Source organism: Protopterus annectens, chromosome 7.part0 (assembly GCF_019279795.1).
Source record: "Protopterus annectens isolate FY-2018-M chromosome 7.part0, PAN1.0, whole genome shotgun sequence".
Lineage (NCBI taxonomy): Eukaryota > Metazoa > Chordata > Ceratodontiformes > Protopteridae > Protopterus > Protopterus annectens.
The window spans coordinates 162,029,852-162,051,431 of NC_056739.1; the positions used below are offsets into that span (position 1 = coordinate 162,029,852).

General features: G+C 37.2%; 1 protein-coding gene across 3 annotated transcripts in view; it reads right to left on the minus strand.

Annotated features, from left to right (window-relative positions):
- Positions 1-21,580, minus strand: part of ETV7 (ETS variant transcription factor 7) — a 475,597-nt gene that overhangs the window by 173,673 nt on the left and 280,344 nt on the right. For all 3 annotated transcript variants that reach the window (XM_044076621.1, XM_044076620.1, XM_044076619.1), the window contains exon 5: positions 1,461-1,646. In XM_044076621.1, coding sequence (XP_043932556.1) covers positions 1,461-1,646 — 186 coding nt within the window. The remainder of the gene's footprint in view (positions 1-1,460; positions 1,647-21,580) is intronic.

Genomic DNA, 21,580 nt, shown 5'->3' on the forward strand with positions numbered 1-21,580 from the left:
GTGACACGCATGACTATCAAAGAAGTTAGGAGGTTGGCACTGAATCAAGACAGATGACAGCAGCTGACATGACACCCCGACCCCATGCAGAATACAAGAAAAAGAGGTCTGATGATGATGATGTCAATGATGATTTTTTAATGATCGGGGCTCTTCAAGGTCATAGGCTGTTTAAAGAATACACATTGGGAAAAGATTAGCAAGAATTTATAAACAATGGCAGAATGTGAATCATCATACTAATGCTAAATATATCAGTTTATTTTGAACAGATGTGAAAAAAAGATACTCTTAAAATTAACTGCCAATACTGGTCGTTTTGGGCAGCTGAACTCTAGCACACACCTCGCATTTATTAACAGATTATCAGCTTTATCCTAACAAGTTATATCACAACCCTTTCTGGGTGAAGCACATAATCAGAGCATGAACAATCTTTTTTCCCCCTGCAGCTTTTGTAGAACCCCCATACAGTCACTAATGATCAGGGAGCCCCTTGTACCTAAGGGTTTCTCTGGTGCCTGACAACAGCTATACATGCATGATAGGAATTGTTTTTTTAAGCATTATAATTTAGGGAAAACTGTCTATACTGGCAGCAACTAGAAATTCAGAAAATGATGTCTCCCCACAGAAAATTGACAATTTGGCTAGCAGAACCATGAGGAAAGAAGTGTCTTTAACAACAGTATTATGTACTCTAGCAACATGGTAATCATATTTAAAATAACTAATAAAAGAAGTATTTTCTTACAAAAAGCTTATTTTAGTATCCAATGGGAACCAAGCATGTATGTCTAGTGTTGAGACAGACAGGAGACAGATGTCAAGAAGTCTTAATGTCAACAGTAATGAGCAACTTTGACCAATTTTTCAACAAAGCTGAAACAAGAATTTTCTGGCTGATAAATTATCATGAAAAAGGCCTACATGGAATTCAAGTCACTGCCTCTTCCGCAGAACACGTCAACACCAATCCAGAACAGAGGCATGATACTAATCTTAGCACAGTTGGTAAGAGCTGATCATTTCAAGATTACCCAAGACAACAATAAAGATAATGAGTTAACGGCAAACAGACAAGCGAAAAACATGACCAGTGAGTGGTCATGAGTGAGAAGCTCATAGCACAAAACCAGCCCTTGATCACATTGCTTCTCAAAGAGCTGAAAACATTTTCAGAGCTTTCAGTTAACCATTCCTTTGCCCCAAGCTATTTCCACTCCACAGGCATTTTTAGTAATGTGTACTCATTTATTATCATTGTTTTGCTAATGATATAATTTTAAAAAGAGACCTTCAAATTAAACTTTATAGTTTGAAGGCATCATCTATTGCACAAACAACTTACTACATCTCTCAGTACTGAACAGAGTGCTCTTAAAATAACATTATATAACAAAATGATGAAATGTGTTATGCACATGCTAATGCTAGTCATCTTTTGACACAACACTTACCAGAGGGAAACATAAATGTAGGATAGGAGGCTATTTGAGACCTGGAGTTTGCCTCTTTTGACTCTTCCACGTTGCCAGTTTTTTGCATCATTTCAGCATCTGGCAAGGAAGCATTAGAGTGGATGCTGGCAGGACTGTTACGTGAGCTTTTGTACAATGGGCTTGAGGGCAGCAACTCATACGTACCTGAAAAAAAAGTCACCACAGTGTCAGAAGATGTACCCATTTTAAACATGGATTGCATTTTCTGCTTCCAAAGTCACTTTTTGGTGCTTTTATAGCTAATGATAACATCATATCACAGTCGGTCCTTGCTTCCAGAAACTAAAAACTTGTTTCACCAATGGTCCTCATAAACATTTATCCCCAATCACACTTCATGACTTTGAAGACTGATTTTTCCATATTCAAACCTCTATCCTTCATTCAGTTTTAGTGAAGCAGTCTTACTTGCCCTCAGCTTCTTATATAAAACCTGCTTGGTTTTTTATCATCTCAGTATAGTGAAAAATCTGATTTCTAACTAGAATATCTGTAATATTGTGTCATACACATTGTATGCTACAAATGTGTTTCAGCAACTACTATGCAGAGAGCAAAAGCTCATGTCCTCAGCCCTCCTTAAGTTAACTGACAGCAATATATCAAAATCTTAAGTCTCATGCATTGCCTAGCCCCATTATAGCTCCTCTCTGAACTACTATACAATGAGCACAGTAATTCTGGATGCATTTTGCAAAAATCAGAGTTAATTCCATATTGTGCTCTTACTACTGACTTTTAGTTTCATGATGACACTTCAAGCATTCTGTCTGCTTCTACAGAATGCATTTAGTGCCCTATACTGATTCCTTCCAATACAAGTTTTGCATTAACTTTAAAGAGTCATCATTAGTTCAGCTGGCATAGACACACTTTTACTATGTTTTACTATGTGCATAACTTTCACTCCTTCATTCATTTTACAATACTGATTTTATTCAGATTCACAGGGTCAATGCAGAAAATACTGGCAAACATCAGATTCAAGGCAAAGAACCAATCCTGAGCAGGATGTCACTCTATCCCACAGGCACCACAAACCATATAAACATACCTAGAATCAAGTTACACGATAGCCAGTTCACCTATCAGTGTGTACAAAACAAAGATTCACATCTAGACTCTGCACCGAAGGCATCACCAGCTGGTAAATGAACTACAGGACCAAGCACTGTGAGTTAGCAACACTCGGCCAAGCCATTATTTTCAGATGATATTTAACAAATCCTGAACAGACTCTTCCATAATTTATAGATATTTTGCCAGAGTTTAACACAGCACAGAAAATAAAAACAGATAAGATAAACAAATTAACATTATTTATTCCTCTACAGTATAGATCAGCAAGTGTTACTCCTTTAAGCAGAATAAAACAGTTTAAATATCACAGTGTTCACAATTCCCACAACATCTGCAAAACTGTAAATAATACACATGAAACAATTGTTCAGAAAGCCAAATATTGGAATGCACACATATTATACAAATAATCATAATGGTCCTTAGTCCACATCTGGCTCCTACTATTCCGTCATCAAAACCAAATAGTCAACTTAAGCAAATCAAGTGATATTAAAAACAATGTACACTAAGTGAGAAGGCTCAGTGGATGCCCACAAATTGATGAATAGGTACCAGTCCTGAAATAAACCTTCTTCTCTCTGCATATTTTCTAGCAGTACAATTTACAGTTCTGAGCTGGATAAACCCTAACTATGTATCACAGTATAAACCGCCTGATCTTGGTGAGTTCTTCAACATCTGCAGCTCTTTCAAATGGGAAGCCTCCAATGTTTCAAATATTGTTCCACTAGAAACTCATATCCCTTCAACACATTCTATGGGTAAGGCTAAATCAGTAGCTATTGCCTTTGTTTGGGAGTTTTACTGCTGCAGAGTCCCGTTAGTGGGAGACTTTTATCGTAGCATATTTTCTGTTTTATAACATCTCTGCAACAATACTTTGGCATTTTGGCAATGACTATGTACTTTTAGCTGCAGTTTAGACTGTGACCTTCTTGTGTATCTCAGAGATGCTTTTGCAGCTTGGAAGTTCAAATCAATAATCTCCAGGAGTCTTGAGAACTCAACTAGCTTGTTCATCTTGTTTATTGGTATCAAAGAATGGTTTCCAGCTATAAAATCACACCTATGTTTGATGACAATAAACCCTGTGAAAGCTGGAAAATGAGATTATGATTTGGACTCTGGTTACTGAGCTGAAAAAAATGAAAGCATGCACTTGCAATTGCATTTTCACTTCCAATTCTGTATCTTAGTTCAAAAACATAATTTTCTGAGTAACACTAATTTGCTCACCCAGTATTTCTGATAGAGTAGTTTGCAAGGAATTTTTTAAAGTCTGCCAACTCATTAAATTCCCTGGAAAATATGTTCCGAATTGTTACTTTCTTTACTATCATACCTCCAACATTTGCTATCTACCTGAGGAAAAATTCTTTGGAGTCTACTTGGGGTATAAAATATCTATGTAAACACTTCCAAGCAAATATCCTAAATCTTCTAAACTTTGTTGCATATTTGGGAGACATACATCGTTTCTTTGTGAATTGCTTATCCATTCTCTATTCCCAATCCTTTTTAACCTCCTCTAATTGATTCTTATAGTTATCGTGCAATATTTTATATTCTCTACTAATTATTCCTTTTTTTAACAGCAGCTTCTGTTCTAGATTCTACTAAAAACTCGACCAGTACTGGTGTTTCACTTAGGATTCCCCTATTTCTTTCTCTTTACCTATACTCTGATAGCACTGCTATATGGAAGGCGATCTCTAGCCTGCAGGATTAATAAATTCTTGGCCTCTTCCCATTCTATTTCCATTCCCTCCCTAATTATTTTCTCTCAGTACCTTGGTTGTTTTGTCAGTTTTCTGATGAGGTAAGAAACTTAACAGAAGAAACTAAACCAAAGAACTCAGAAAATGGAAATGAAGACAAGATGAATTCTAAAGTAAGTAAGAAAGGATTTTGTACCAAAGGAGTAAAACAGCCATAGGTGCTACAAGAAGATAGCAGCCTTGGTCTCACAAAAGGTCAAACTGTAGGAGCTTGTGGACAGAGTGAAAAAGGGGTACAACATACTAATGAAATCTTGCGGTATGCTGGTTAGGCTTCAGGAAGACATAACAACTGGTATAACATGAAATGTTTACATCCAACTGATACTGCAGGCACAGAAGGGTTTGTTAAAATAGCACACATAAGATATTCACACTGAATCAGGAATTGATTGGATACAGCTATCTGCCCCCGTTTGGAACATGATGTACTCCTGACTGACAGCATAACATACAAAACGATGGTTGAGCGCTTTCATCTACCTAGCATAGATTTCATCAGAACACTAGATAAATCAAAACTTGTCTCTTAAATACTTTAAAATACCTGCCTAATACATCACCTGACCAATTAAACCACCTTTCAAATTTAAAGACATAAAAACAATGATTGGTAAAACCCATATAAACAACCTTAAGGTATTATAAATAGTAATTATTAATTAAAAAATGCCTAAAACAGCATCAAAAATCAGTTTTGTACTGAAAATTCTCTCAGTTTGAATTTGAAACATGACCCCAATTCTGATAGTACATGCTAGATATGTATTTCATATACAATAGTGCAATAAATGCATAAAAATGCGTAATTGAGAAACAATATCAAATATGTAATACAAGTCTAACAATTGATACATATTACATAAAATGTAAAATATGAAATTATGAACTGCGACAATAATAATAATATTATGTATTTCTAGGATATACAACTACTTATTTCAAAGAATGAAAAGTTATTTTATGTTGTATGTTCGTTTGTGTGTGTATATATATATATCTCATGAACCTACAGCATAATTAATTAATTTCTTATAAGGGGCTTAGTGGGAATATATTCATTAATGCCTGGTGGACTAGCCGCATTGAGCTTGATCTGCCATTTGATCTCTTTTTCCCCCAATATTGCCTTAATGTTACCCCCCCCCCCTGGGGTTATTCTTAACCACTTCAAGGATGGCAAATTTAAAGGAATCACAACCTGCACTACCAACAAGGTGTCTGTACAGTGCATTATTCATATCCTTCTTTTTTATGCAATATAAATGATCATAAATTCTGTTACGTAATTTCCTGTCCATTTTTCCAACGTAAAAACTTGGACAGGACATGCACTTTCCTATATAAACAACATGTTGGGTCTGGCAGTTTCCCTTGCAAAAATAAATTCTACTTCTAATATTATTCTCTAAACTAATACTCTCCACTTGTAGAATGGAAGAGCACTGATTGCAATGTCCACATGGCTGAGTCCCTATCCTATAAGTGTTCCCGACATTGTCACTATAATAGGACCTAATATCAATCATCTTTTTAAAATTCATCCCTGTTTTGTAAACGTAGGTGGGTCTCTCACCTACTCTATCACAGATTCCTTCGTCACTAATAAGAATATTCCAATTACTGCCTATAATCTTTCTCACTTCCCCTACATGTTGTCCAAACTGTAATATATAATGCATTTTTATGCATTTATTGCACTATTGTATATGAAATACATATCTAGCATGTACTATCAGAATTGGGGTCATGTTTCAAATTCAAACTGACAGAGAATTTTCAGTACAAAACTGATTTTTGATGCTGTTTTAGGCATTTTGTAACTAATAATTACTATTTATAATACCTTAAGGTTGTTTATATGGGTTTTACCAATCATTGTTTTTATGTCTTTAAATTTGAAAGGTGGTTTAATTGGTCAGGTGATGTATTAGGCAGGTATTTTAAAGTATTTAAGAGACAAGTTTTGATTTATCTAGTGTTCTGATGAAATCTACGCTGGGTAGATGAAAGCGCTCAACCATCGTTTTGTATTTCAATAAAGAAGTTCTTTGTGATATTTTTGTGGATCGTGGTTTGTCCTGGGAATTGTCTCTGGTTTGTTTTTTCAAGTGCTGAGTTCCCTCAACTTCTGTAGTTGGTATCTGTCGTTTGCCATGGATTCCATTGGGGACATATCCTGCAATTTCTCGCCTGTCAGGAGAGATGAATTGGATAAAATACACTCAGAATTGGTGATTTTAAAGGGTGAGATCACCCGGTTATTAGAACTGATGACACCGCCTACCACCTCGTGTAATTCAGCTTCGGAGAAAATTGAAGCGGAGGGGATGACATCACCACGTTCCGACACAGGAAGTGGAAGTCCCGAAGAGATTCCGAATGGACAAGGAGCCCTGAAAAGGAACAATTTACAGCTTAACGGTACCTCTCAGGGGAACTGAACCATTGGTAACCATATGGAAAAGTTTAATCTTTCAACTGCATCTGGTGAGGTTTCAGAGGACGTATATGTTCTATCAGGAGCCAAACCCAAGCGTATGCAACCCACACAAACTTATTCCTCACAAGTGGGTTCTAACTTGGTGAACACGAAAGAAACTGCAACAAATAACAGGATGCAGCTGTTGGAATCTATTGATGGTAGGAACAATAATTTTACTTTCAATTTGGACAAATTTTTAAACTTGCCCTATGATTTCCGTTCCGTGGACAATCATAAAGGAAATAGTATTACAAAAGAACAGGATATCACTTTAAAAGACATGATCTTTAGTTTTGGAAAGAAGCTTAATCAGATAAAAGCCTTGCAGATGGACAATCTATACTTACGTAAATGTGTGGACTGTGGTATTGTACCTATGGGTTTACGTTTTTTTAAACAGCCCATTCGGGTTGAATTAAATGAGGCCAATATAAGGACTTGTAACAAAATGTTTGACAGTTTTGGTAAGCAATTTATGGAGTTCATTATATCTTGCAATGACAATAAGTTGAGTTTATTATTTAAAGATGTAGACAAACTTAATGTTGCTATAACAAATGATTTATTGTTCCCACAGTGGGAGAAATTACATGCTAAGCAATTTCACTATGCAGAAAGTAGTTGCAAAAAAATGTTTGATAGAAAATGTAAAAAAATTTTAAGGGATACAAGACAATATGAAATGAAACAGCTTACAACTGGAATAAAAGAATTAATGTAAAATTTGATAGGTTAGATAGGGGTAATGATGTGGATTATGTGTCTAACGATCCAGATAGAGAGGAGCAATATGGAGAAGATTTTTTAGTGCAAGAAAAAAAGTGGAAGGGGAATTACAAATGGCAAGGAAACCGATGGAGACAAGGGGAAAGAAGAACAAGGAATCCCCACAGGGGTTACTAGTACAGGAAGGTGAAACTACTGGTATTAGGGTCACCGATGGGGTGGTATACAGTGTAGGAGATTTTAAAATCTACAATTACACTCAATACCCAATACATTTTGAACATTTCAATTTATTTTTGAAAGGCATGAAATTCATCCCTAGAAAGAAGTTCGATTTGGTTGATACTCTAGCTGAGTTTAAACTATTTTTGAGAAAGTTGAATTTGGGTATATTTTTTCAAAATTCCACTGACAATCATTCAAAAGTGGATTGTTTAAAGAAGAAAAGCAACTTCACTCCGCCCATGCATAATACTTTATTAACCTTTGAGAAGGTGGTCAGTAAGAAAATTTATGAATTGCATAGCAAATTACAAAAAGCAGGTGATTCCTCTCGGTGGAGTGTCGCATTCAAAAAATTATTAGATTCCATTTATTCACAAAATATTAGGATTATGACTGCAGACAAGGGGGGTGGAGTAGTTTTATATGACAAGGACAATTATACTGTCAAAATATTTGATATTTTAAACAATTCTGAACAATATGAGGTAACTTCCATCAATCAAATAAATATTGCCCACAGAAGAATTGATTTGTATTTAGAAGAATTTTTATTGGATGATCGAATCACGTTAGAACTGTACAACTTCTTAAAAGTTGAGTACCCCATAGTGGCAACCATAGTAGAGATTCCTAAAATACATAAAAACATCAGGGATCCCCCTTTTAGACATATTATCTCAGGAAGTCGTAGTAAAGCCTTTCCATTTGGCAAGGTCATTGACCAATGGTTAAAGCACATTTACAATTTGATACCACATATCATTAAAGACTCCTGGGAATTTTTAGGGAAGTTCGAACAAGATATATGGGATCCTAATTTATTATTTGTCACCATCGATGTAAAGGACTTGTTTTCTTGCATACCCAAAGTGGATGGTGTGACCAGATTTATCAATAGCTTGAACAAACATAGTCAACTACAGTGGGACAAGATCGACCTTCTATCAGAATTCATTAATATTGTGCTTGACAACAACTTTATATTCTTTGAAGGTGAGCATTACAAACAAACAGCGGGCGTAGCTATGGGGGCGGCATGTGCCCCCATATATGCAAATCTAGTACTATTGGATTGGGAGGAGGAATTTGTTTTGGAATCACCCTGGAAGGAGTATATATGTTGTTATGTCAGGTACCTGAATGACCTGCTTATCCTTTGGAAGGGGGATGAGGAGAAACTGATGAATTTTATTGATTATATTAACGGTAGTACCCCCTACTTGCAATTCACCTATAACATCAGTAGGACAGGAATAAATTATCTAGACACTTACATATTCAGTGATGGACACACTTTTCAGTCCTAGATCTACAGGAAAGACACTTTCTGTAATGCCTATCTAGAGTTTTCGAGTAATCATCCTTATACACAGAAAATAAGTATTTTAAAAGGGCAGTGTATAAGGGCTGCTAGGATGACTTCTAGAAGGGAAGATATGACCCTTGAGATGGCCTTTATTGGCAAGTTATTCAGACAGAGAGGTTATCCTGAAGCTATGATCAAGGACATCACTGAATATGTTATATGTGAATGGGGTAATAAATACACACCTGTCCTGGGCAAGCGATTATTGTCGCCAAATGGAAATGAAGGTAATACATTAGGAGATGGATATTATAGGTCATGTATATTACAGTTTGGACAACATGTAGGGGAAGTGAGAAAGATTATAGACAGTAATTGTAATATTCTTATTAGTGACAAAGGAATCTGTTATAGAGTAGGTGAGAGACCCATCTACATTTACAAAACAGGGATGAATTTTAAAAAGATGATTGATATTAGGTCCTATTATAGTGACAATGTCGGGAACACTTATAGGATAGGGACTCAGCCATGTGGACATTGCAATCAGTGCTCTTCCATTCTACAAGTGGAGAGTATTAGTTTAGAGAATAATATTAGAAGTAGGATTTATTTTTGCAAGAGAAACTGCCAGACCCAACATGTTGTTTATATAGGAAAGTGCATGCCCTGTCCAAGTTTTTACGTTGGAAAAACGGACAGGAAATTACGTAACAGAATTTATGATCATTTATATTGCATAAAAAAGAAGGATATGAATAATGCACTGTACAGACACCTTGCTGGTAGTGCAGGTTGTGATTCCTTTAAATTTGCCATCCTTGAAGTGGTTAAGAATAACCCCGGGGGGGTAACATTAAGGCAATATTGGGGGAAAAAGAGATCAAATGGCAGATCAAGCTCAATGCGGCTAGCCCACCAGGCATTAATGAATATATTCCCACTAAGCCCCTTATAAGAAATTAATTAATTATGCTGTAGGTTCGTGAGATATATATATATATATATATATATATATATATATATATACACACAAACAAACATACAACATAAACTAACTTTTCATTCTTTGAAATAAGTAGTTGTATATCCTAGAAATACATAATATTATTATTATTGTCACAGTTCATAATTTCATATTTTACATTTTATGTAATATGTATCAATTGTTAGACTTGTATTACATATTTGATATTGTTTCTCAATTACGCATTTTTATGCATTTATTGCACTATTGTATATGAAATACATATCTAGCATGTACTATCAGAATTGGGGTCATGTTTCAAATTCAAACTGACAGAGAATTTTCAGTACAAAACTGATTTTTGATGCTGTTTTAGGCATTTTTTAATTAATAATTACTATTTATAATACCTTAAGGTTGTTTATATGGGTTTTACCAATCATTGTTTTTATGTCTTTAAATTTGAAAGGTGGTTTAATTGGTCAGGTGATGTATTAGGCGGGTATTTTAAAGTATTTAAGAGACAAGTTTTGATTTATCTAGTGTTCTGATGAAATCTACGCTGGGTAGATGAAAGCGCTCAACCATCGTTTTGTATTTCAATAAAGAAGTTCTTTGTGATATTTTCGTGGATCGTGGTTTGTTCTGGGAACTGTCTCTGGTTTTGTTTTTTCAAGTGTCGAGTTCCCTCAACTTCTGTAGTTGACAGCATAACATATGAGACAGCAAAGCAGAATGAATCTACAAATAAACAGACTGAAAGATAATGATGCTTTTGAAAATGTTGACGACATTGGCTAAAATGTATCTCAAATAATAACTTCCGAAATTTTCACCAACATGTGCATAATAATATCTTCATTTCCATTTCACCATATTCTGTCAAAAGCAGTGAAAAGATTAAGTCTCTGCTTTTGTAAGATATAGAAGCCTCTTGTGATGATTATGTCTGTCATCCTCCTGAGGCAATATATGTGACAGAATTGTAGAAACTCAAGAAGTGTGTTTACAGCCTGGCAGACATACTGTGCTACCTGTGTAACACAGTCATAGACAATATCATTAAGTTAGGCAAGATGACATCATCATACATTGACCCTGCTGTACTCTACTGGCTAGAGGAGAACAATAACATCACTGGAATAATGGAGCCAGTAATGCAAAATGTTTTGGAGACAAAGTCCGGTCAACTTCTAAATAATGCTTAAAAGTTATAGAGTACCTAACAAAAAGAAGAGAAAGCAAGACCCTGTTAATTCCTGCAGGAAACATGAACAAAATCATTAGACATTAAACTAAACATTTGTAACAAAAATTAATTTATTTCTCTGCTCATAAAGTCAGTAAATTCTTTACCTGGAGATCCTTTACTTGGCAGGCTTTACACTAGCATTTTTAGAACACTCCTTAGTTGGCATCTGTATAAAATTTGAGCCATCAATCATATCCAGTATAAGTCAAAGATGTCCAGCCACCACTAAATACTCAAGGGGGGCATATTTTTGGACCTATGTTTTCTTGTTGCCATTTTTTAACTCATTTATTAAATGTTAGACTAAATTAGCAAGCAGACTGGAAGGGACAGATGAACAAAGCTACTGTACGCAGATGATGAAACATTACAGACTGTGAGCAGGAACCTTCAGCAAATGATAGGGAATGAAATGCAAAACTGAAAGTAAATTATTCATTCATTTATTTATTGACATTTGTTAACCAGGAAAGTCCACTGGGTCAGAAAACTCATTTTCAGTGGAGGCCTGGGGAGGAAACTCCACTATATAGATTAGACTAAGTACAAAAAAACATATTAGTACAATTATAAGACAGAGTAATACAATTTGATGAAGTTTAGTAACTTACATTCATACTTTTGAAAGGCACTTTTATATAGTATGTATAACAATAGTATCAAAATTTATCAAACATTATATGATTAGGACATTCAAGATCTAGTTTGACAGAACTCAGGAGAACAAGAGAAAAATAAGTTGGAACAGTAAGATAGTTACTAGAAAGAGAAATAAACTTGAAACAGTTACTAAAAATTTGAGGAAGTTAGAGAAAATAGTTCATTTTTCTTTGGAGCAGAGGCATAGTAGACCACAAAAGAATTGGGCTGTGTTAAGGTGCCTTAAAGTTTTAGGCAGAGGAGCAGCTATGACTGCTGACAAGGTGGCCTTTTAGCATTGATTTGAATGTTTTAAGGAGTCTATTTGACTGATAGAGGGGATAGTGAATTCCATAATATGAGATTATGGGGGAAATGGGATTAAACTGAGCTGAGTATAGATAAGACAATTGTAAAGGCAGCAAGTGGGAAAATCAGAATTGAGATAGAAGGGAAATAGTGCAACAGGTTAAGAGTTTCAGGCATCTAGAAAGGTTGAATCAGGAGATGAGAAGTCTGAATGAGGAGATCAAAGCTATAATCAGATGGGCTGCAGCCAACTGGCACAGAGTGTCAGCGGTAGTGTTTGGCAGAAGAATGCCAAAGAAGGTAAAAAGTAAGGTCTACAGCATAGTGGTACAACCCATACTACTGTATGGTACAGAAATCTGGGCAGTGAAGGCAGAGCAATTGAGGAAGTTAGACATGATGGGGTAAAGTGCCCGAGATGGGTACTGAGGTGCATACTGTAGGACATATGAAGAAATGATGACATCATAGCAGAAGCCATAGTAGCTCTAAATGCAGAAAAGGGTAAAGATCAGATTACAGTTGTTCAGGTATATATGCAGGAAAGCAGAAGGTGACTTGGTGAATAAGATTTGAGACACACAAGAACAAGGCAAGAGGAAACAAGAGCATCCAGCAAAGAGATGAAAGGACTGCATGAGAAAAGGCCTGTAACAATCACACATGACTGTCAAACATGGTAGGAGAGTGTCAGTGAATCGACAGAGAGGTGATGACAGTTGAGATGACAACCCCAAGCCCATGTAGAAAATGGGAAAAGTGGAGTTGATTATGATGATGATATTAAATGTTTTATGGCCTAACAAAGTGCAGGAACCCCAAAGTTGTCCTTTATGGCAATCTGAGGCACAAATTTCTGTAGTGAGCCAGAAATAGAGTTACTAACACACACATTATTATCTAGTTGTATTTTTTGCTTGAAATATTTTTATTTTCTGTGAGCACCATATCTTCTCTAACAAAACTGATTGAAACAGTACCAGACAAAAACACTAACCTGTTTTTGTTGGACAATGACCTCACATCTCCCATGGAAAGGAATCCCTGCACACCCCATTTAAGTACCCATCTCTAGGTTTGACACACCTCAGGGGAATGGTGAGTCATCTTTGGCAAATACTTTTTACTGCATGTACTTCTAGGGAAACTGCTTTACTGGGAAAACTAGTCCATGAAGAACTTCCTTACTGTCTAAAAAACAGTAATGCAGAAGTGTACATCCTCTAGCCTACCTCCTTAAGGAACATTGTTTAAAGGGTTAAAATTAAATTGAACATATTCTAGAAGGTTAGTGTATGTGTGTCTTAAAATGTTAGTGTATGTGTTGCAACAGCATAAGCGGAAACATGGAAAAGTACAGAATGTAGTTTCATTTCCTTCGCATTAGGCAGCATTCTTTCAAAATTACATGGTAAAAAGAAACTTATTCTATACTAAGCTAGAAATGTAGATAAGAAGTTGCAGATCTATTTTACTAAACTTGATGTATTTCTATTAGCTACATAGTAATGGTCTGAAGAATGTTGTTGTGGTCTGAAGAATAAACTGTATTATCAACTCTTTTAGTTAGCATTTTCCTATTGAATGCTGGCAGTGGTATGATTGATAAAGTTTACTACTTTGTTAAAGTTTTCCTATAAAAGATTATGAATTATTTTGTTTTGGGTGATATGACTTCCTGAGTACTGTCTCCCACATGTTTTGTTTATTTCTTTTAATAAATAATATTTTAATCTGCCAATAACAGAAGTTTATTTTATTACGGTTAAATCTTAACAATTGCCAAATGAAAATGAAAATATTAACAAGTACATTAAATCTAAAGGCAACATATTTTTTGCAAAAGAATGCATTGTTACAGAGTTAGACTGGCAACTTGATATCAGAACCTTACAAAAAAAGAGCAATGTCTTTCATTTAATGACACTTCACTACATCCTGACAATTAGCATTCCTTGGTCAGCAATACCTGGCAAGGCTTATATAACCTGGCTAAATTCACTAGTACAAGAATGCAGTGTGCACAAATCATTATTCCATACTCTGCATCCTTTTCTTGTTCTCCTTCCTAACCTGCTTTACTGTTAATACTCTCTTCTTAGAATACATTTTGCTGGAGAAAAATGTTCAATAAATCTCTTAACAAGAAAAAAATGTGGTTCATTTTTAATACATTTGACAACCAGATAAGAAATAGAAGCATTTAAGTTCCATTAGTAGGGAAGCCAGAGGAACCTACAGCTGAGCGACATAACAACTGCATTTTATAGAAAATGACGCATAAACACCAAATAGTATAACTTAATATCAGCAAAGATCAGCCATGGTTCCAATTTCATATCATTAGGAATAAGGGTATGAAGAAAAGTGTTCACAAACTATCTGCAGTTGCATCTCTCAGGCCTCATTAGTGTTTTTTTTTTTTTTCAAGAGTGAGTCAAGTTAGAGGATACTGAGACTGTGAGAAGGGGAGAGTAAAGAATGCTACTTTGAGGCAGGTGAGGAAGCTTTGTGTTTGTCTGGGAAACAGCACTGTGTACGAGTAATGTGGCAGGAAGGATGGGGAATGTAGCAGTAGCAATCTTGCTACAAAATCAACACATTGCGTAAAAGTTTTTATTTTCTTCATATTCAGTGTTGCAGTACTGATTCTTGGGTCTTTCTGCCATGCAGAAGCTTGTGATAGCCCTATTTCCGGAGTCTTTATACCATCCCTAAATGACAGATGTCCAAGGATTGATGTCTGGACATCGGGGTATAAGGTTGTCTTTCAATGTCATTCTCAGTTCTTTCTACCCATGCAGCCTGATGTGTTTCACTGTGTATACAACATGCTCTCAGACTCTTTGTCAGGTCATTTTTCCACTGTTTCTCCTCTCCTCCAGTCAGATAAGCACCCCAGTAGGGACTTTTCTCTTCTAATTTAATATTTAAGACATTTAACAATCACTTGAAGTATGGGAAGCAAATCCTGCATAAAGATTTTCACTTACTGTGTCTTTTCTGTTTGGGGCCTCAGCATGACATCTCTAATTGCCCTGATTGTGCTGAATTCTGAGCGAAGACCTTTAAATACAGGGCTGAAGTCCTAGCCAGTCATATAGAGTCCTCAGTTTCGGTTCCCTCTGCATCTTCCAGCCCCCATCCTCTACCAGTGTTATTCCAAAAAAACAAAATGCAAAGACAAAAAAATTCAAAGAAAAAGACACTGAAGATACAGCCGTTGTCTTGGTCCATGTTACCATGTCTACCAACGACAGGTGATGAACCTGTGCAGTCTCCCTGTCTGGTGACTTCTACACCCAAACCCTCTGGTGTGACCCTTTGGCAGGTGACTATGGTTCCAGGCCGACCACTCACTTCTTCCACGACATCAATGTCAGTTGGGTCTAAGGTCACTCTGCAAGCCACCACTTCTCAAGTTCATGTCACACGTTCTGAGGGAGATGTCTTAACTTCCTCAGCCTTGGAAACCCAGAATGGCATCATGGTCTACTGACCACATCCACTGATTACTTTGACAAAATGGATGCCTAAATCAAGAAGTGTTAGCCTTCCTCTTCCATCTCCTCAGCACTTTGTCACTCAGTCACATCCATAAAACTATCCCTGAAGCCTCCCCATCCAAGAGGCCTCGGGAGGTGGCCTTTCAAGAAAATTCACAATCCTCAGACTCTGAGAACAAAAAGGAATTATCCCACTCTGAGCATCTTCCAACCCAACCTTTTCTGGACTCTGACATAGATGATACTCTCTCATCTGCCTCTCCTCCAAATGACCTATCTTTTGGTAATATCCTTCTAAAATGAAGAAGGCTGAGGACAAAAAGGAATTATCCTGCTCTGTGCACCTTTCAACCCAACCCTTTCCGGACTTTGAATCAGATGATACTCTCTCATCTGCCTCTCCTCCAAAAGACCTCTCTTTTGGTGATATCCTTCCTAAAATGAAGAAGGCTTTTAATTGGAAAAGCAAACAATTGTCTCAAGCTCAGCTACATTACAGGGATTTACTAAGTTTACTTATAGTTAGAACCTAGCTATCCCCCAATGCATGTGACACTTGATGACATTTTGGAAGACATCTCTTTATACCCAGATTCTCTACCACCTGTTCCCAGAAAGCCTGACTGCTTGACTCTCACAACTCCTTTACAAAAACCCTAAATCAGATCCTTCAGTACATCCTACTGACTCCACTAAAGGGATGCCACAAGGTACATCTAGACATCCCCTGCCTAATGACAGGGAAATTAGACTTTTAGACAGTTTTGGCAAGAAGGCATATAGCTCAGCTACCCTTACCATGAGGGCATTTAACTGCCAGCTCCACAGGCTGAAGTACTTCAAGTCCATATTATTATTAAATTAAAGACTGTTTTTGACAAATCTTCATCTAAGGAAGTTCAGGCGATAACTAGAGCAGCCTTACATGTTTCCAGACACTCCTTAAATGTGGCTAGGATGCACTAGGTGCATCGTGCAGAGCAGCTACCACTGGCTCAGGCATTCACAGGCATGCATGGCTCACGACTCAACCACTCTCAGACCAGGTTAAGGCAGAGCTATTGGATGTTCCTCTAGACAAGAAGTTCCTGTTTGGACCACCAGCTGAAAAGGTGTTTGAAAAGCTGGAGAAAAAAGGAAAACAAATTAAAACAGTGAAAAAGTTTTACCTGTCACCTTCAACTAGGTATAATAGGAATTACACTTCCAAGCTATGGAGTACCCCCCCCCCCCAAAGGCAGGACAAGGGCAGGCCTCCTCATGCTAAGAAAGACCGGCAATCCAGAAGGTAGAAACCAGAACAAGCACAGAGACCAGGTAGCTCCAAAGAGCCCACCCAGTACAGAGACCAACTGCAACTAGCCTCAGCCTCTGGCCCTTCGACCCCTCACTAAAAGAATACAGGGTGTAAGTAAAATGTCCTATCCATACCGCCTCAAGGCCCTATCCCTGTATTCTGTCTCCTACAGGCTTTTGAGGGGAGAGCTATGTTTGGCATACAGGGCATTGTCAGACTCCACTCTGATGGAACTCCTACATATCCACAAAACAAACAGCACTAGAATTACCCATTCTAAAGACTTAAACCTTGCCGGTGATATACACACGATCTGCTGGAGAGACAGGTATGTGTCCCAGAGACTACCCTGACTACGGAACAGGCTCCCCATCCATGTAAAGTAGAGTTGCTCCCTAACTCAATTCAAGTGCAACTTGGACAACTGGATGAGGAACAGAAAATTCATCCCTGGTTTGGTACCTAGGACTCTAAGGGACACAGGCAACCTATAAATGTTTCATCTCCCAAACCCCTGCTTACACTTCAGAACTTGTCAAAGATTTCGGATGCATGGCTAGGCTTAAAAAGGCCCTTGTGGTCATTAGCCTAGTAAACATCTTAGAACCTATGAATCCCTTCCTTCTCCCTCCTACCCACTGGCAGAAAGACTATCCCCCTTCCTACAAGAATGGAAAACTATTACGAAGGACCAGCGGGGTCCTACAAATCAGAAAGAAAGGGACTACTCCATTCAGTTTAGAGAACTCTCACCCTTCCTAGGTATACCAAAACCACCCAAACAGCAAGAAAGTCTATTACCACCTATCATTTTAGACTTGCTACAACAAGGATCCATTCAAACTGTTCCTCTAGGTCAGGAAGGAAAAAGATTTTACTCAAGGATTTTTCTAGTTCCAAGAAAAAAAAGGTACTCAGAGGCCTATTTTGGACCTTTCAAGGCTAAACAAATTCCTTTATGTTCCAAAAATTCAAAATTCTAACCTTACAAAACTCACTCCCCATAATCTTCCAGGATGCACACATTGTTACACTAGACCTAAAAGATGCTTACCTTCACATCCCTATTGCACAATACTATAGAAAATACCTGCTCTTTGTAGCAACAGGCTTGTACTACCAATTCTTCTCTTTACCATTTGGTCTATCAACTGCTCCAAGAGTTTTCACCAAGTGCTTAGCTCCAATGCTAGCCAACTGCTGAATCTTAGTGGTTCACATTTGCCCTTACCTGGACAATTGTCTCATCCAAAGAAAATTCACAGAACAGACTCTAAACACATTACAGGTCACAGTGGACTGCTTCCAGAAGTTAGGTTTCATCCTAAACCTCCGCAAGTCTCAATTTTTTCCACAGACAAATATTCTCTTTCTCAGAGCCCCCAGAGCCTTCCTCCCATATGTAAAAATATACTTCTTGACAAGTTACAAGATTAGTTTCCTGCCAAAGCAACAGATCTCAGCAACAGAGTTTCTCAGAATCTTGGGGTACATGGCTTCTTGCATACTCATGATTCTCCTTGCAAAGCTACACATCAGAAAGCTGCACTGGTTCCGAAAACACATGTGGGAACAGCATTCCAAGCCCGTGGAAATGCCAGCCTTTCTTTCCATGCCTGAAAAAGGAGCTGCTATGATGGAAAACACCATTTATAGAAGTCAGGCACAAACATTTCGATACCAGAGACAGACAAGACCATTACTACAGACAGCTCAGATAGCCTGGGGGGAATTATGCACCATGAAGGTACAAGGGCATCTTGACCCCAGATCAGAGGAAGCTATATATCAACTAAAAAACTCACCCTGCCTCCCTTTGAACCAGCAGCATCTGTCCTATTAAAGATGCTCACTTGGAAGACCACCTTACTAATTGCAATCATTTCTTCAAGAAAGGTATCTGAGTTTCAAGCCTTTATGTGCAAAGAGTCTTTCACAGTTTTTCACAGGAACAGGGTAACCCTTAGAACTAATCCAACTTTTATGCCTAACGTAGTATCAGAACTTTCTCTAAACCAGGCTATCCATCTGCCAGTTTTCTTTTTAAACCCTCAGAACAAAGCAGAGCAAATCCTTCATTCCCTAAATGTACACAGACAAATCTGGTTCTCCTTTCAGGACAAAAACCCCAAATAGAGCAAAGCAACTACTGACTGCTTCTTCAGAGGGTAAAGCAGGCAAACTTGTCTCCAAACAAACCATATCCAAATGGATAACCAGTTGCATTAGGTTATGTTACACTTATCATTGAAAACCTCTTCCTGGTCATCTCAAAGCCTATTCCAACAGGCACAGGGCAGCTACCACTGTCTGCCTTAAAGGAATTCCTACACAAGCCATTCTAGAAGCTGCCACCTAGAACTCAGTGCACACCTTTACAAAACACTACTATTTAAGAATTGCCCCAAGAGCTAGAGCAGGGTTTGCTACAACCATCCTACAAAACATTATTTCCTAATGGCCAACAGCTTCTCCTACCACCATTCCACTAGCCTTGAGAGTCCTCCAAAGAATCAGTACTGCAACACTGACTACAAAGAACACAGTATGGTTGTGTTACACTTATCATAACTGTAGATGTTCGAACAGATCAATGCTGCAGACCAAACTACCACCCTCCAAACCCTCTATCTGCTGACCATTTCCTTTTTCTCCTGGATGGGTGCAAGGGAGAGAGGAGACTCCTGCAGATAGATCCTTCATCATCCCCTCTCCCTCTTACTTGTGTATTACTACCCTAGCTAACCCAGACATTCAGAGGTTGTGCTGTCCTTGGGCAACAGATTGCTTGTACACTGCTTAGAAAGGCCCAAAGATGATACCAAGGGATGGCTTTCATGTACCCTGACATCCAGACATGACATCGGTTGGCAAGGATGGTAACACTGATCTACTCGAACATTAACAATTTTGGTAAGTGTAACACAACTGCACTGTTTCTGTAAACCAATATTGCACCAAGATTATTTTTGTGGGGTACTAGCTACTATCATATACTTTGTTACTAGACTTGTTAGTTGATGGAAATGGCTGCTGACCAAATCCTAAATGCCAAGAGAACCAAAAGCCGGAGGTGCAGAGGAATAATGTAAATGACAAATTTACCCATGCTTCTTCTGGATTTCCCAACAATTACATAGCAGAAACTAGCCTGTTTTCACTTAATGAGACTTTCTGGGCCAGATTCAATAAAGACTGCACTAAGTGTACATTGTTCTGTGGAACAAAGCACAGACATAAAGCACATCTTCGTCCTAATTTTTGTTTTTCTACTGATATTCTTACAGTTTTAAATATTTACAGGGATTCATAAAGGTTACCCCAAAATGCAGACTACATGTACACTTAACGTAATTTTTCTGAGTGACTAGAAAGCACAAAAAATGTGATAAGAATTTTACTGAATACATATTGTGTATACTTAGTGTAGGCTTATACATATATGGTAGGCCAGGCAATTTTTTTGCAGAGAATGTTGCAGGTGTGTTCTTAGGATGTGAATTATGACAGGGAGAGAATGCAGACAAAGCTGTAAAGGCAATATTAATCAAATAATGTTCTGTCCCACTCATTACTATTATTTCTTTGCTAAGTTTGATTCTGATTCCACTTTATTATTACAGACACTGAAAAGTTTTTTTTCCTTATATAATTTTGAATTTTCTGCAAGCAATATGCACAGCCAAAACCATCCTTGCAGAGAAAGGATGTGGTTAGTACAACCATTTCTAAGAGACAAATGGATAAATACCTCTCTCAATCATACAGTGATAAATTAAGATAAAAAAAATGAAAGTGTAATGATCTACTTTTATGCGGTCTTCATTCTATACAATAGTTTTCATAATTATGCAAAGCTTGATGGATAAATATAAATTAGCTTAATTTCTTGAGAAGAACCTAATGGGTGGTAAATACTTTTTAGCTTAAAAAAATATGCTTCTGTCAAGATTCTAAAACTACAGAAGAACAGCACTGAAGAATAGTTAGTAACCAAAATCAAACCTATGTATACTAGAGGTAGAGCTGGGTGAATAGAGTACATAAACCTATCTTAGTGGTAAATAAACGAGCTGCAATTAATGTGTAATAAAGGAGCTTTCACTATATTTACTATGATTTTACACTGGCCTAGTATACCAATAGTCTAGTTCATGAGAAATTTGGAATAGATCAAAATTTAGCATTACAAATTTGTTGATCATATAAAATGTTTAATAAATCACACCATGAGTAACTGATGCAGTCCAAAATATTTATCAGAGCTTATCTATATCACTCCATAAACTCTACAAAAACAGTGCTGGATGCCAACCTGGCTACTGTTTACATTACAATGACGTGACAACTTGGTTCTACTGCTGGCAGTCCCCTTCTAATATTAAATCATAGTGGTTTAATCTGGCCAGCATGGTTTCTGACTGCAACTGAGTTACATCAAGCCTCCATTACTCTGTAATTAAGTATTTTAAGCTACAAGCGCTCAAGTTACTGAAATTAGTTCA